This window comes from Vidua macroura, chromosome 10 (genome assembly GCF_024509145.1).
Source record: "Vidua macroura isolate BioBank_ID:100142 chromosome 10, ASM2450914v1, whole genome shotgun sequence".
Classification (NCBI taxonomy): domain Eukaryota; kingdom Metazoa; phylum Chordata; class Aves; order Passeriformes; family Viduidae; genus Vidua; species Vidua macroura.
In genome coordinates, this window is record NC_071580.1 from 20,014,819 (window position 1) to 20,031,266 (window position 16,448).

General features: G+C 44.8%; 1 protein-coding gene across 1 annotated transcript in view; it reads right to left on the bottom strand.

Moving 5' to 3' along the window:
• PPP2R3A (protein phosphatase 2 regulatory subunit B''alpha) overlaps window positions 1–16,040 on the bottom strand; it is a 52,618-nt gene extending 36,578 nt beyond the window's left edge. Inside the window, exons 1-2 of the mRNA XM_053986200.1 lie at window positions 15,970–16,040; window positions 1,860–4,278 (exon numbers count right to left, since the gene is read on the bottom strand). Coding sequence (XP_053842175.1) covers window positions 1,860–3,788 — 1,929 coding nt within the window. The 5' untranslated portion in view covers window positions 3,789–4,278; window positions 15,970–16,040. The remainder of the gene's footprint in view (window positions 1–1,859; window positions 4,279–15,969) is intronic.
• Window positions 16,041–16,448: the final 408 nt, after the last annotated feature.

A 16,448-nucleotide genomic window follows, 5' to 3' on the forward strand; every position in this document is an offset into this window, starting at 1 on the left:
CAGATTTAACAAAGATAGGCCAGCTGAGCCAGAGAACAGCCTGGTCTGAAGGATTCTCCCTCTCCTTTTTCATTGCTTAGCATTTGAGGGATATTAAATATGTCACAACCTTCACAAACAAAAGGTGTGCTGTGTTGTCACCAGTCTGAGAGCTCTGAGGTTTCTGCATGTGTGCCCAGCTATTTGATAACAGTTTTATGAGCCTTAAGAAAATACAACAAATACTTTGCATAATTGAGGCACACATGCAATACCAAGTGAGAATCCACATGCAGCTTCAATTACATCCAGAGTGACCCAGGAATATGGATGTATTCCTTAGATGCTACACCTAGCAAGGGACACGTCTATGCCACAAATAACAGTAAACCTCAGGGCAAGTGCAGAGCCAGCAGCCCAGTGCCTTGTGCCCACTGCTGAGGGGACCAGCTGCCTCCACATCCTCTGCCTCCCCAAAACAGCTCTTCTCTCCCAGGGTCTTTGGTTCTGGGCATCTGCACAAGGCAGGAGTCGTGTGACTGCACGGAGGAGCAGAGCTCTGGTAGCTGTGGAGCACATGTCCATAGAAGGCAGGCTGGGAGCAAACTAACACACAGCTAGGTGGGATCAGGGGAGCACAACCTGCCAAGGCATCACACTGAGAAGCCACTTGGCAGCATAAATGCAGCCCATTTTCAAGCATTACATAAAATCTGCCACAAAGTCAGTGTCACACTTCATCAAACACATTTTTGTTTGAACTCACAAGTCAGAAAATTTTCTAAAATAATGTACAAGGCAAGATTACAAGGGATTACTTTAGAGATTTTGGAGCTGTTTAATTTTACACACTCTGAGGAAAAATATTCTTTCCCTTGCTGAAAATATCAGAATACCATTTTCTGTAAGCAAAGTCTCCCAGAGCAACAACAGAAACTCTTGGAGAGCCTGGTCTAAAAGGATCTCAGTGTCATCATGTAGGGTAAGACACAATCCATGCACTCTTTTTCAAAACTGCATCAAATTTTGGGCTAAAGTGGCCAGTTCTGAAAACATGCACATTTAGTTCCAACTGGAAGAAATTGTGAAAGTTCACTTACAACCTGGGCACTTCTTCAGTGCCTATGTGGAAGGGGAATTTTGGAAATTGAAGTCCTCTCTACAGTTACTGCCTACTTGGAAGTATGGCAACAAGTTTTCTTGAGATTTGGCAGCCATTACCAAACGAAAAGCACTGAGTGCTCAACAGACAGCCCTGGCTTCCCTCTGAAGCAGGCTCTCATCAAGACCCTTTTTCCTGGGAAAACCTGCTCCTCATCTGAGATATAAGCAATGCAGACACTACATGACTCCATGTACTGGGGACAGGGAAAGCAAAACTAAATCCTCTGAGATTCTGTCCTTTGTCCCATGGAGGATTGATCTCTTTAGGAACCAGTGATGAGGAGGACAAGAAAGGCTGCTCAGAGATGGGAAAGGGAGAGGTGGAAGAATCAGTTCTCACTGAACTGCTGAGAGGCAGTCCAATATTTGGTCCCAGAAATAAAGTTATTATTTATACTTATTGAAGTAATTATTACTACACCCTATTATAAGGGACCCATTTAAACCACAGGCAAACAGTCTACAGGAGCACCAGCAGGAAAGGATCAAGCTCAAAGGTGAAACTCCATGTCAGGATCTATTTTCTCATGGGTTTCAGTTTCCTTTTTTTTTTGTTTATATTTAAATAAAGGCTACATTTCTGCCAGGTTGAACACATTATTCCACACTGCAGCATTCAAAGCACAATGCATCACTTAGATGCAATTCCCCACACTCCCCCTCATTTTCCCATGTTTGTTTTACTCACTATCCCATCAAAAGTTTTATTGTCTTACCTTTATTATTTCTGGGGCCTGCTGAATTGAAGTTGGAACAGAGTCTCTGGAGGCAGCCCCAGCATGGCTTTTTTGCCCTGCAAGCAGGGACTGTGAAGGAGTTGCTAAAGTTTCCTGGAGAATTTGCATCACTTCCCTCTCCTTGGACAAACTTCCCTTGCCTGTCTGGAATTCCACCAGCTCCTGGGCAAAGTCCTCAATGCTTCCCAGGATACGCAGTAGAAGGGCTTTGTCATCCTCTTCCATTTTATGACCGTTGGTTTCCATGATTTTTGACAAAGAAGAGGGGGGGTCAGCAGGTTTACTTTTGGGTTCAAGAGCCAGAGGTGGAGCCTGCCTACCCTGCCTGCCAGACACATGCAGTGAGGCGGGTTCGCCCTCCTTCCGAGAGGGTTCCCTCAGAGTACTCTGCATTTTCTGTGAGAAGCTCTCCAAGTCCAGCAGCAGTTTGTCTATCTCCTCCTTGTCCACCCTACTGCATGTCTGGGCTCCTTTGGGGACAGCAGCTTGGGCACCACACAACACAGGGTCTGACACTGCTTTTAAAGAAGCAGTTTGCTCAGGAGCATCTCCTGCCCTGGCCTGCTCTGTTTTAGCATCAGCAGCAAGGTCTGAACCAGCAGCTCGCTGGTAGCTGCACTCCAGGCTCTGCCAGCCCCCCTTCTGCTCTGCCTTCTTCTCTGTCCCTGCTGTTCTGTCCCCATCAGACTCCTCCTCGATGTACAGCGCCTCAGTGGCAGACGTGCAGTCGCAGGGGCTCGGGGCTGGTGACTGAGGTAGAGCATCTTTCACCGCTCTCACGCTGCTCTCTGGAGGGACAGTGGGCAGGGAGCTGGAGGTGAAGCTCACAGTACCTGTCTGGATGGACTGGGAGGTGCTTGTCACGTCACCCTGACCGAGAGGAACTGCACTTGAGGATGGCAGCTGAATGATATCTTCATACCTGGGTGGCTGCTCATCACCAAATACCAGGGGAAAGGGAGTTTGCTGCAAGCCATGGAAACAGTTCATCAGCTCTGCCCAGTCACTCGCTTCCCTCTGCCCCGCTGTCTTCAGCTCAAAGGGCAGCTTTTTCAGGTAGGAAGAAAATCTTGTCATCAGATTCATGTACATCATCTCTGAATTAGCCAGGGGATCATTGCTGTTCCCTCCACCGATGTCTGCAGACTTCTTCTTGATGCAGTGTTTGATTATGTCTGTGCACTTCTTCAGATCCTCTGAGCACTTGAGCAGGATGTCCAGGCACACCTTAATATCCCCACCAGAAGAACCATCTAGCTTGTGTTTTTCTAGAATCTGGGTAATGAGGTTTTCTTCAGGGAAGGAATGAGGGCAGAAGGGAACCACAGAATTTGTGGTGACTTCTCGGGCATCACTGCTCTCCTGCCATTTCTCCACAGGTGAGGGACTTTGCAAAAAGCCACATGGAGGGCAGTTCTCATCATTGTTAAAGTGCCCGTAAATCAAGTCAAAATCAAAGGATCGTCTGCTGAAAGACTCTGACCGAACTTTCCTTCCCTTTCTGTAGGCCACATGACTGGAAGAGTTTTTGAGCTTTTCAAAGGAGAATTCCTTTATTTTACCACTGGCAAGGTTTATTGCCTCACCAGTAATATCTTTTAAACTGCTGGAGGCTTGCATTGAAAAGCCCTTCTTGATTCTTGGATTATTTGGGAGGATTTGGTGATAGTCCTCATTTCCAGCCAAGGCAAGACCATTTTCAGGAACAGGAATTTTATGGTCCAGGTTGGCATCTTGGACACTGAGCTCTGCACAGACACTGTGGTGAGCAACTATGCAGGTGAGTCCCTGTCTGAGGAGCTGGCAGGAGCCTGTGCAGTAGTGCACAGTGTGCTGGGAGGGCTGCTCTACCAGCACACTGCTGTAGCAGTTCACTGAAGTCACCATCAGCCTGTAGGTCGCTGCCATAGCACAGACCAGGCTGGAAGTGAGGCTGCAAAACTCACCATGAACTTCACAAGGAAAAGCTCACTTTTCACAGCCACACCAGATTGGATGAAAACATTCAAATGTCAGTTGGAAACATCCAAACTGTGTGAAGAGCTACTGCCTTGGAAAGCCCTGGAGAAGTCTGGAGTGGTTTCAGCAGTACAGTTACAACAACTAGTGCAACTTGCATATGGTTTAACTTAAGGCACCTCAATGCTCATATTCCATGCTCAGCAGAGGTGCAGCACGAGCTGCTCCATTTCCAATGGTCCAGGTAGCTTCTCCAGCAGAGGCCATAAAATCCAGTCAGTTTTAAGGCAGAAGTGACAAGTCAACAATTTTTGTTTGACCCTTTTTCTCTCTTTTTGGGTGGGTCAGTAAAAGGTAGATAATCCAGTAGCATGTGCAGAGAAAAAAAAATCCACAGTGTACTTGGGAGATTCCTCTCTCACACTGGTGACACAGGTCCCTGCAAAGAAATAAAGGTGACAGTCATTATGATTGCCATGAATTGTGCAGCCTTGTCTACTACCAAACATCTGGCACCAGACAGAACAACCAGCACACAGGCCTGCACAGAACAGAGTAGGCTGATAGTCTTCTTTCACTCAGATCTACCATATAAGAGCAGTGCTGAGGAGCTGGCCTATATTTATACACAGGCTGTCTGTGTGCTGCCATTTTAACAGCTCTATTTTAGCCACTCATTAATTTTTTTCAGACTTGCTTTTTTTCCTCCCTAGACCGAGCAAAACATTACCTTTAATTCTAATAGAGCAAAACATTTTAATCCTGTTGTGAATTTCTGCCTTTTGTTTTCCAAGGCTCTAAAGATAAGGCAAAGGGCAGCAGAGAAAAGCACTTTCAGGATTTCCAAGCTCTCTGGATTATAAAAAGCTGCAAAAAGCCTGCAGCAAAGTAGCTGAATGCCTCTAAGAATGCACAGTCTTTAGTAAAGGCCACATTGGCTTCCATTTGCCTTTCACCAAGGTCTCTGGGATCATAACAATATATTTTAAGGAGGAATTACTGTTGCTCTTACAACCCATAAATAGCAGCATATTTAATACAGTAAGTCCACTGCTGTAGACATTGAGGATAGTAACATTTGTATAAAGGTTAAGCCTATGAAAACTAGGAATTGAGTGTTTTACACTTAGCACAGTCATTTCCAGCTGCATTTCCTATTATCATGGTCAGAACTGCACCAGAAAAAACCTCAAAAGCTGTTTAACTTTGTTATGAAAAAAAGCAAATCTCAGATTTAAGGGTCTTGCATTTTAGACATTGCCTCATCTTTCTTTAGTACATGAACAATCAAATGAAAACACCCCAGTGAAATTCTGAGCACCCTCTATTCCTGTACAAACAGAAATCTATTTAATAAAGCATTATTATATCACACAGCTAAGTCACTCCACAGCATGGGTTTATTTTGGTTTCTTCAAAGGCAAATATCCAGCACTGCGAAAGGCCAGGCCTGCACCTGATGAAAGCACTGCCCTCCCCACAGTTCCATCCCACCAACTTAGCTCAAAGCCTGGACAAACACAGCCCACACAAGGCAAGTTCCCTAAGAGTTTGGTACTGTTGTAATTACCCACTGTGGAGAGCACAAGTCTAAATATTCACATTTTACATATTTTAAAGCCTTAAGTTAAAATTGAGAAGCAGTGATTCAAGAGTGTTCAATGGAATTTGTGATGTGCCATGTCTGCTCACTGCAGTTCTAGGAGTGGCACAGGTAAAGAACTCTTCCCACTTTGTTCTTTGGATTATATAAAGCATAGCAAAGATTGCATTCAGAATGAAGAGCTAACTGCCATGCTGGGCTCTGTAACAGGCTGCCACCTGCCCATCCCAGCTGCGGGCCAAGCAGCTCCTCGGCTCCTCCTGTCATGGCCTGCCCCTCTCCACACCCACTGGCACTGCCCCAAAGCCCCTCCGGCGTGGGAGGGCCCTGCCAAGGGATGAGCAGAGGCATGAGGTGTGCCCCTTGCCCAGGGAACAGCAGTGGTACCAGCTGTGCCCCAGCCACTGCAGTGAGTCAAGGCACCAGTGGAGAAAGGGCATGCACAGAACCCTTTTCACACCCTGAGGTGCTCACACCATCACTCACAAAGCCAGGGAAGACATTTCACACACTCCACTCACGCTTCACTGCCACATGTGCTAAGCCCTCTGCTGAATCAGAGCCACAGTTTAAAAAGTGCTGTTGGCTCCCCAATGCCTTCATGGGCTCTGTCAGGAAACTCATGCTAGGCCTCCAAAAAGTCCACTGATCCATGGACTCCCTTCAACACATCAGGGTAAGAGGTCTGCTGCTTTTCTGAGCCTCCATCAACTTCAAACAAGCCTTCTGGCATTTCCTGAAATGACTGCTATATAATACTTAGAGAAACGAGAAGCCTTCAGGGACAGCAAGTTTGATGAAGAATTAATATTGCTTCTCAAAAAGCACAGAACTTCCTGGGGGCTCCTTCCTCCCTCTGTGTCATACACAGCAAGGACAGACTGGTCTTCTTTTAGCAGCAAAGAACAGTTTGGGTTTATACCTAATTTGGGCAATAATTACATCTTGATTAAGTTATCTCTTAATTAGAGTAATAATGTATTACTCATGGTCTCCTCCTCTGTCACTCCAAGGGTAGTTTCCTCCCGCCACATCACTGACTAAGCTGGTTTCTCTAATTCTTTAAGCCACCTTCAAGCAATGAAGTTTTTGCGTGTGTAAGGGTTATTCCTTCAAGGAAGAGCTCACCTGGATTCCCAGCCTAAATGGACTTTTTTTTTTTTTTTTTTTGTTCGACCTTGTATTGCCAGCTATTTCCAATAACAAGGTGTTTATGCAATGATTGCTGCACTCTCTAATCCCTTTTCAGTTTTCCTCTGGTACTATCACCAACCAACACAATGCAAACACAAATTTGCCCAGGCCAACACAAGGACTGCTGCCTCCTGCCTCTGCTGTCAGCACCTTTTACTGCTGCATCCGAGGAGGAAGTAATCAAACAAACAATACAAAACCCCAATATCCTCTTTCCTACCATACTAATGTCTTTTCAGTAATTATTTACTAATTGTTTTATGATCACTGTCTGCAGAAACATGCTCAGGTTATTCAAGGGCTGTAGCAGCACAAATCCTTACAGATGCAGAGTAGAAATTTCTCTCCCACTGCCTTGGCCAAGGTAGGACATGCTCAGCTTGCAGCTTTATTTGAATGTGATGCGTTGAACATGATCCAGCATGCAAACCTAGTCAGGACAAAGCCTGAGAGAGGAGTATCCCTGTTTTCAGATCTGGGAATGCAGCCTCAAGCTGAGCTTCAGTTGTGACTCTTGGTGGTTGACTAAAACCTACTATTTATAAGTAGAATGAAAAGACCAAATGCATCAAGAAACTTTCCTACTTGGCTCTTTCCAGGCTGCAACTTCATTCCAGTTTGACTCTAGAGTAGCCCCCAGTTCAGAACCGCTGCAGAAAGATTCTGTAATTAGGACTGCTGCCATGAAACCAGCCCAGCCCCAGGGATACAGGACTGGCTTCACAACACAAACTGTGAATGAATAGTGCTTCTTGTGTGACTGCAGAATAATGCTTTATGTCTGTCCTATCTCTGCAAGATGACATGAATTACTTTCCAAAGGAAAAAATTATTGCAGATACTAACTATATAAAAGGTTATTCCATGAGACACACAAGAGATTCTATTCATGCAAAGATTATGCAGAAGTTAAAGAATTGAACAATGACAATCTGTTCAGATTGGGACTGTCAGCCAGCACTTGCAAACTGAAGTCTAGAAAGCTACAGGACAGGGCTCCAATACCTCTGAAAGTCTCTAACTCACCAAAAGTCTTCTTGAACCCTTATCTGCAGCACTAGCAACAGGAGCTAGAAGCCACCATAACACAGTATTGAGTAAGCCAGCCTTCCTGCACCAGGACATGGCCTGAGCATCACTGTGGAACTGCTTGTTTCTAAAGGAAGGTGTTGTAGGACCAACCCTCCAGTTTGGTACTCTTGCAAAAGAAAACAAAGACTGAATAACCTGTTTGTCATTTGGACAGTCACCAGTATAGCTTCAGGTATACCACCATGCCTGTGTAATCAGGTGTCAGGTCTTACCCCCTTTAGAAGGGCTGGTGGTACCAAAAAGCAGCATTTAACTTATCTTCTTATTTAGAAATGATTGGGTTTTGTTTAGAATTTTCTGAGCAAAGTAGATTTGGGAGCAAGCTATATGGATTATAGAAGAAAAAAAGCAGGCAAACAACAAAGTAATGTTTCTTTCCAAGAAATTTTTGTAACAAATCCAGTTCCACTGAATTAAGTGGAAATTTTACAACCAGACACTTAATAAATTATTTTGGAACACAAAGGAACTGATTAACAACTCGCCATCACTTGCACAATTTTTTACTTCTCATAAAAGGAACAGGAGACTAAAAAGAGTAACTTTTCTTCCTATATTGAAAAAGTTTGGAAGTTGTTTCTTTGTCCTGTATTTCTTATATTTTTACAGCTTATAATATTTTGATGTGCTTAATGGCAACAGAACTATTTTGTATGTAGGACTTATGTAGGAAGTGCAGCTTTTCAGTCCTCAGGACCAGCAGAAATTTGATGTATGTGCACACATTTCAGGGACAGTAGAAGAAACCACTAACAACACGTGCAGTCTGGGGATTACAGGGGCTTATACCACTGACACTGGCACAGCAACCAGAACCTTTAGAATCTTTATTTCTAAAAGGTTTTAGCTACAAGCTATTTCATGTTTTAGAAGCTGCAACAAACTGTGATGGCTACGAATCCCAACTTGCCTCATAACCCCAGTTAGAGGAGCTGACCTACTCAAAGTAAGCACTTCTATTTGAACCAGAGGACATGTCCTCATATTCTCAAGTGCTTCAGTATTTAATTACACACATTCTAGAAAAAGGGTCATCATTTCCCATTGAAGTACGTTCAACATCAGGTTCCACAAACAGCTATCCCACTTTCTTATGCTAAATTAAAAGAGCTTTCAGGAAGACAAATTTCCTCACCTACAAGTACTAACACAGTATAATCAAATCACCTCTTAGCATTTTGCAAGAGTGCCAGAGAGTCTGAAAGATATCTTCAGTCATGGCTATAAATCTTTATCTGAGTTCTGTCTGTAACTTGCTATTGTTCTCACAAAACCATGGCAGAAGTGGGATTCACTTCACCTACACAGCCATGAAGTGTTTGGTCCTGCTGTCTGTAGGCAATGCAGATAGGGAGGCACCTCAAAAACAAAGATCATCCCACTGAGTTTAACAATCTAGTTTCGAGATGATGAGTTACATTAGATGAATCCCATCCTTCAGGATTACACAAGAACACAGGAAAAACCATTTCTGTCTCCAACAGTGGTTAAATGGCAATGCTCAAGGAGCAGTATTAGAAAGATACTGTATTTCCTAGGAGTAGTCTCCTGGCCTCCAACTGTTTCCAGTTCATGGGAACTGTGAAGCTGGATGTGGTTTGTGTGTACTTACTAACATTTGGAGGATTTCTCTCCTATTTCTTCCTTGAGCACCCCTGAATTCAACAGAAATTTTTTGCGTCCTGAGCATCTTTTGACAAGACATTTTACCATCCACCACTCCTTTCAACCCTGTCACTCACCAGCTTCAGTAAGCCAAGATCTTGTACTGAAACACTGCACAAACACTACATCTCCATGCACACTGTCCACAGCATTCCCAAATTTACAGAGCTCCATGTCATCCCACTGCCTTCTCTTTCCCTCCTCTTAGCTTACTCAGTTCTCCTAGTGCAGAAGCCACTTTGCACCTCTAAGCATTCCCACTGCCCCTCTCATAAGCTTTTCCGGTTCAATTACACACTTTAAGACACAGGAACCCAAAGTGGACAGAGCATTCAGGAAAGATGAGAACCACAGGCAGAAATTAATTTTTGAGCTGCTTTTCAAAAATCAGTATTATCCCTATATAGTGTTTTCCCCTTTCCAGCCTCACTGCTTTCAGATAATGTATTCTCAAGTGTCTGCTCTCATAACCACCTGGGTTAACTCACTCTGTCCTTCTTCCTACTTGTCTTCCAAGAGGAAATAAAGATACTATTGTCCTTTGTAAAATGCTCAGAGATCTACTGAGAGAACACTCCATTCAATAGGAAGGTGTTCACTTTTAGAGATCAATATTTTCATGTAGCCTCAGAAAAAAGTTTCAGAAATGGGCAGTAATAATGATCCAGAGGTCTTGAACAGCTATTCTGTGAGGAATGATGGAGCAGGATCAGGCACTTCAGGTCAGAAGAGAGATGACTTCAGAGAAATATAAATCTCCACGGAAAGGGCAGATAGGGTCTGACTGCTCACCTACTGCTCAGCACAAGAACTAGGCGGTCAGTGCCACAAGAAGCAGGGTAAGACAAGCACCCACATGCAAACCTGGGAAATGTCTCACCAGAGGATGCCACGGACCCAGAAAGGCTCTGGAGAGTCAAGGGGCCATGTTTTTATACATCCCCTGTCAAAAGCCACCACCTTTTACATGGGTGCCACTTGACATCATTTAATTCTTGCTATGCTGGGGTGGCAAAATAAACAGGGATATTCCCATGGCTGCAGATTTCTATCCCAATCCTTCCTCTTATCCTTCCTACTTCCAAACATGTATTTTCCACATTAAGTTCCAGTTTATTTGGTTACTCTTTTTACAAAAGCTTTTCAGTCATGTGTTTGTCTGTAATATTAACTACAACACTTTGGAGAGGGGAGAACATCTGCACCTAACTTTGGGAGGATACGTTATTCATATAATGAAATTCAATATATTCATACAGCAATTCATATCACAAAAACACTATGGATTTACACCATGGCATGCTGGTTTGCTTTCTCTTCTTTTCCGAAAGACGTCTTTTTTATTTGCCTTTTTTTGTTGTTTTTGATTGCTGCTGAGCGAGTTTCACAGAGCCTTATCTGCAGGCTTAAAAGATCTCTTTCTTGAATGGCACAGATTCTCATGAGCTCATCCCTGCACAGGCACAGGGCGTTGTTTATTCCTTGTGCACATTAGTTTATATCTGCTGGTATCAAGTACCTACAACCAAGTACTGTGAGAACCTTCTGTAACTACAGCCAGCTTTTGTTTCTGCTACCCTAATTCTGTGATTTTCAGCATATACTGTCACTTCATTACTCAGCCTCTCTTCCAGGCCATTTATAACTTGGTTCAACAACACAAGCCTTCACACAGATCCCCCCCAGGAGTGAAGAGTGATCCCTCTTCCCTAGAAAAGCTGACAGTCCTTCCTAGGCTTTAACCAGGTATTAATTACTGAGAAAGCTACACTGCTGCTCGATGGCAGTTCATGTCCTTTAAGGAGCACTAACAAAGTCCTTTGTTAATCTCTCTCTGAAAACCCAGACACAGCAGAATATTTGCTTGTTTGTCTTTCATGCCTTCTTGTCCAAGAGCTCCAGACCATCAAACTTTACCAGCTGTAGCTGGACTTCAGCATTCCTGCAGTGACCCATGGAGGTCACTGCAATGGGAACACTTACCAAGGCAGGCTTCCAAGCAGACCTGACCTTGAGCCTCACTGTCCTGCCTCACTGTGGAAGGACCATTAACACTGCTCCGCAGTCACTGTGCACTCAGAGAAGTCAGTTTTTTACACTGAGAAATCTCTTTTGATAGATTTACCCTAAAGAAAAATAATCCCCCAACACTAACTTAAATGCTGCTGTCCACATTTACAGCAGCAACATAAGGCAAGCCCACCACTCAAAAAGTTCTGGGCTAGTATCAATAATAGTAATAGTATTCACTGATTTTTAAAAATAAACCTGGCAGTAGATCATAATCTGTTGTTTTAAAATACTGACTTGCAGTTAGTAAATGCAGTATTATTCAGTGTAACTCCTCCAGGTTAAGTGACAGGGTTATCTAATACTCCAGGGCCTCTATCCCCTTCACAAACACCAGCACAGAGTCCCTGAACACGAGCATACCAGAAACTGCTGGGGAGCACCAGTGCACGGGCCATGCAAAGCTTGTTACTGGGATGTCAGCTGGGAAGGAGAAGAGTTAACAGTACCAGGAAAGATGTCACCCTTTTCAGCTTTTCTGAAATACCTTTCTTCAACTTTCCATTTGCACAGTCTTGGAACTAAAACTGACCAGACAGGAATTTGTGCCCCATGAGACTGGTTTCCAGTTAGATGAGACAGCAAGAGAGTAAAAGCTCACACGATTTTTCCACATAATGCCAACCCATTACACATAAACACTTTGCCAACTAATTATGGTTCCAGCCTCAGGTCTGTGTAGACCCACCAATATTGCCTGAGCTCTGACATACTGACAGAAAATAAGGTGACCAACCAGTAAAACACTGGAGGTGGACAAGTTTCAAAAGCACATAATTAGCAAGGCTCAGGGCAGAGGTCAGAAAGCCTGCTTGATTAAGTAACGTGTCTCCTGGCTGTTTATAACCGTATATGGAAAGACATAATTTCATATTAGCAAGATAAATTTATTGTTCCTGGGATGTTAATTCAGTATTAAGAGTATCCATTCACTTTACACTAATTAAAGTGATTTTATTTAAGTGTTAAAATAACAAAGGAAGATTTGTGTCCAAGACAGCATTCCCTGAGTCATTAACTTCTGATGACACTGAGGTTACAATTTACAGATTCCCTGAAACCATTTTTGGAAACTTACTTTGAAGTTAAATTTCTCCTGTAGCAGAGTAGCCATCTGCTAGTGGTCTGCAGAATAAATACACTTTTAATTTGATAACAACTAAGACAAAACAATTGTTTTCATTTATTGCCCATTTATTCAGAGCTCATGCATTTCTCATTGCTTGACATATCCAACTTCTTCAGGTCTTCTATGTATCACATTGGAGTCACTTAAACCCTCAAGCATTAAAAATTTTGGGTAAAATTCTCTTTGTCTAAGGTGATAGCCCATTTCTCCAGGGCAGCCTCAGTTCCCAGCCCATATTTGGCCCCAGCTGGAGTACGGCCGTGGCTATTCCATGGGTCAGCAACAAGCACAGTGACACAGAAAAGCTCTGACTCTGTGCTGCATTCCCACCCTCTCCTCTGAGGCACAGTCCCAGGAGCAAGGAGCTGTCATTCCCACCAGCCATACCTTGCACAAGCCCATTCCTGCCAGCCTCCATCTCACACTGGGAACAGCAGCAGCTGTCGAAATGCAACAAATTACACCAAAAGGTGCAGCATGTCCTGGCATTCAACAAGTCTGGCACTGCTACAGATTTTTGTGCCTGTGCTTTCAATAAGCCACCCCAGAGGCACAGAGGCAGTGTGCTCAAAGCAAGGCACGGTTTAAGGGAGCATAACTTTTCTGTCCCCCGTCCTCTACCAAGGAAAACTAAAGGTGTTTAATTACTGACATCCCAGTAAGATTGAGGGAATAATTTCTCCTGTGTCTTTATTAACCCAGGGAGATTTACAAACAACAATGAAGCAAAGAGAATTTCCATTAACTTCTCTCTTTTCCCTGTGTATTTAAATAGAAGCAGATAAAAAAGAAAAGTAATACACATAGGAAAAAACCAAAGAGAAAACCAGATAAATGCAAAGATTACCTCACTTTAAGTGGATAGCCGTGTTCACATTTGTGAAGCTGCATATTCATTAAAATGAAGTAATTTTTAACTAGCTCGTGTTTTACATGTATGACCTCGGGTATTGCCTCCTGCACCCTACCCAGACATTATTCTGCAGTCAGAATTACTCATTTCTCCATCAGCAGAGTATTTGCATGCTAATCAAACACTGATTAATTGTTAACATGGTTAATTACCAACATTGATAATATTTTCCAGTATTATCCTCATTTTACCCTGCAAAGAGAATACATCTGTTTCTGGGGCTCAAGCTCTGATTTTTCAAAGTATGTGACATGAGGGAGTGTTTCATTTGGTCAAAGCAAAGCACCTGCTTAGTCACAACTGCCCTGGCAGTCCTAGCTCAAAAATTCCACAAACCAGACCCAGGGACATAAGCAGCAGAGGAAATACAAAAGTGAATTCTGCTGGAAGAATCTTGTCCCATAACACACATAAAAACAGTTCTTTATGACAGCACTCAACTAGGTTAATTATGGATGAGAAAATTCCCCTCTTCCCGTAGCTCTACTTTGCTGTTCCATTTCTGACAGAATTGGAGCACAGGATCTAAGCTGTAACTGAACCTTCAGAAAAGTTCAATGTAACAGGAGAAAGCCTGGTCTTACAGGGAAGAAGAACATGCAGTCATTTAAGTCAAATCAGTATTGGAAAACATTTACACAACGAAGGCAAAGCAAGCTTTGTCCCACATCAGGACATGCCAGCTTCAGAGTCACTTCAAGTCAGGTTTTCTGTGTAATTCAAGGGCCAGAGATGTTCTCTATGGAGAACGGTCCCTATTAAAAACAAAAAAACACCAGCCAACACTCACCCCACCCATGGAAAAAAAAAAGGGAAAACAAATTCCACCATGCAGCATCATATTTATACCTCCAGGGCTACCAGCAATGAATGTCAGACCGCAGGGCTCCACCACAGAGCTTTCTGAACTGCCTGAGCCACATTATTCATCACCTGCTCCACAAGTTGCAGCTGAAGGAAATGAAATAGAGGCTTTACCAGAAAATCTCTGCAGTGTTTGGCCATCACACATCAGTCAGCTATAATTTGAGGAGCTTTGCCCACAGCTACCTTTAACATTACACCTGTGTGTAAATTACAACTACAATATAATATGATGAGGCAGTGGTTGCAAAGGTCTAGGTAATGGAAACGGGCCATGTGCCACCAGGGAACTTCGACTTTTCTCTTTCATTTTCAGGCAAATATAAATCAGTTGCAACCGATACATAGTGTTACCCTTTCCAGATATATAAATACTGGGAAAAAAAACCAAACAACCCACCACTGTCTCATGCTTCAGTTTCTCAGAATCCAGCAGACATTAAACACATAATTTTACATAACAAAATCTAACAGTACTGACAATCTCCTCAAAGTTCTCACTAAAATAACCTCCCCCTACACAACCTAAGAGAGCAGACCTGCCAAGCTTGAGAGATTGACAAGAAAAAATCAAGAAAGAAGGTGACTTAAATAAATGGTTATTAAATTTTTTGGAAGAGTTATTTCCTGAAACAGGCATCACATCATGTGAGCTAAAGCCATGAGACACCATCACCAAGACAAAAGTGGCCAGCCTTGCAGGCAGCACTTCAACAGCAAACAGCTTGGGGGACTACCTGCCTCTGGAATCCTTCCCCAGCCTGCATTTCTGCAAAGACTGGAGCACAGAGCAGCACACCTCCCAGGGTTTCCTTCTTCAGCAGGAAAAAAAAGAGAGTTAATATAATTAGTCCCAGGCTTAAAAATATTTACATTACTCGAGACCAACGCAGTCTGATGACCTGCAGAGAGAACTACTCCGGCAGGAACACCTCTTTCATAAATCATTCCACTCGTTATTCAAACTCAGTTTCACAAGTTTATGCTCAACTTAATCTCGAATTCATCTGCCCGTGAACCAAGCAGTCTGGTATCCAAAGCCGTTGCCTTTCTCACTCATGAAGAAATACATCGGGGAAAAAACTGAATCCTGCTTTTATGACCACATATTCATTCACAGCTGCAGTGAAGATAATGGAAGGTCCAGCTACCCAGGGTACTGGGGCAAGCGGTCACAGAAAAAGAACAGCCTGAGGACCTCTCACCGGAGTTAACCTCCAGCTCTCAACAGCCAGCACCTCCGGGCCAGCCCGGGCTGGGGACACGCTGTGCTCAGAACCTGCTACGCCTAAGCCCCTGGGGACAACTCTCCGGGGACAGCTCACAGCCCCGACCCGGGACACCACGGAGCCCCGGTGCTTCAACGCGTGCGGGGCGAGCATCGCCTCCCGCCTATGCCCAGCACTGCCGGTCCCCACCGCCCTCAGCACACCCCGCCAGACCCTCCGGGACCGCGCCAGCGCCCACACCGGGACCCCCCGCACCGCCTCCTCATCGGCAGACACAGCCCCGGGCTCCCGCCGCCGGGCCCCGCGGGACCGACCCACTGCCCAGACAGGGCGAGCTCCGGCCCCGGGCCCCGCCGCTCGCCCGCACGTACCCGCCGGGGCAGCGCCCCGTCCCGTCCCATGGCCAGCGCCTCTCCCGCCGCCGGGCGCGCTCCGCCGCCCGCCCCGGCCGCCCCTTCCGCACGGCCGGGCCCGCCCAGCGCCGCGAGCCGGGGGGCGGGGGCGGAGACGGGTCCCGCCTCAGAGAGCCCCCGGGCCGCCCCACGGCCCGTCCGCGCCTCTGCCCCGCCTGCGGCTCGCCAATCGTCGCGGACGGCGGGTTTTGTTTTTCCCTCAGGAACGCCACCAACGCCCTTATAGAATCGCGGAATCGTCAAGGTTGGCAGAGACCTCCAAGATCATCCAGCCCGAGCATGCAGCCAGCACTGCCACTGTAACCACTAAACCACATCAGCCAGCGCCAGATCCAGACGCCTTTTGTACACCTCCTCGGACCATGACTCCATCACCTACCTGGCAACCTATTCCAATGCCTGGCCGCTCAAACAGTGAATTTTTTTTTCTAATAGCT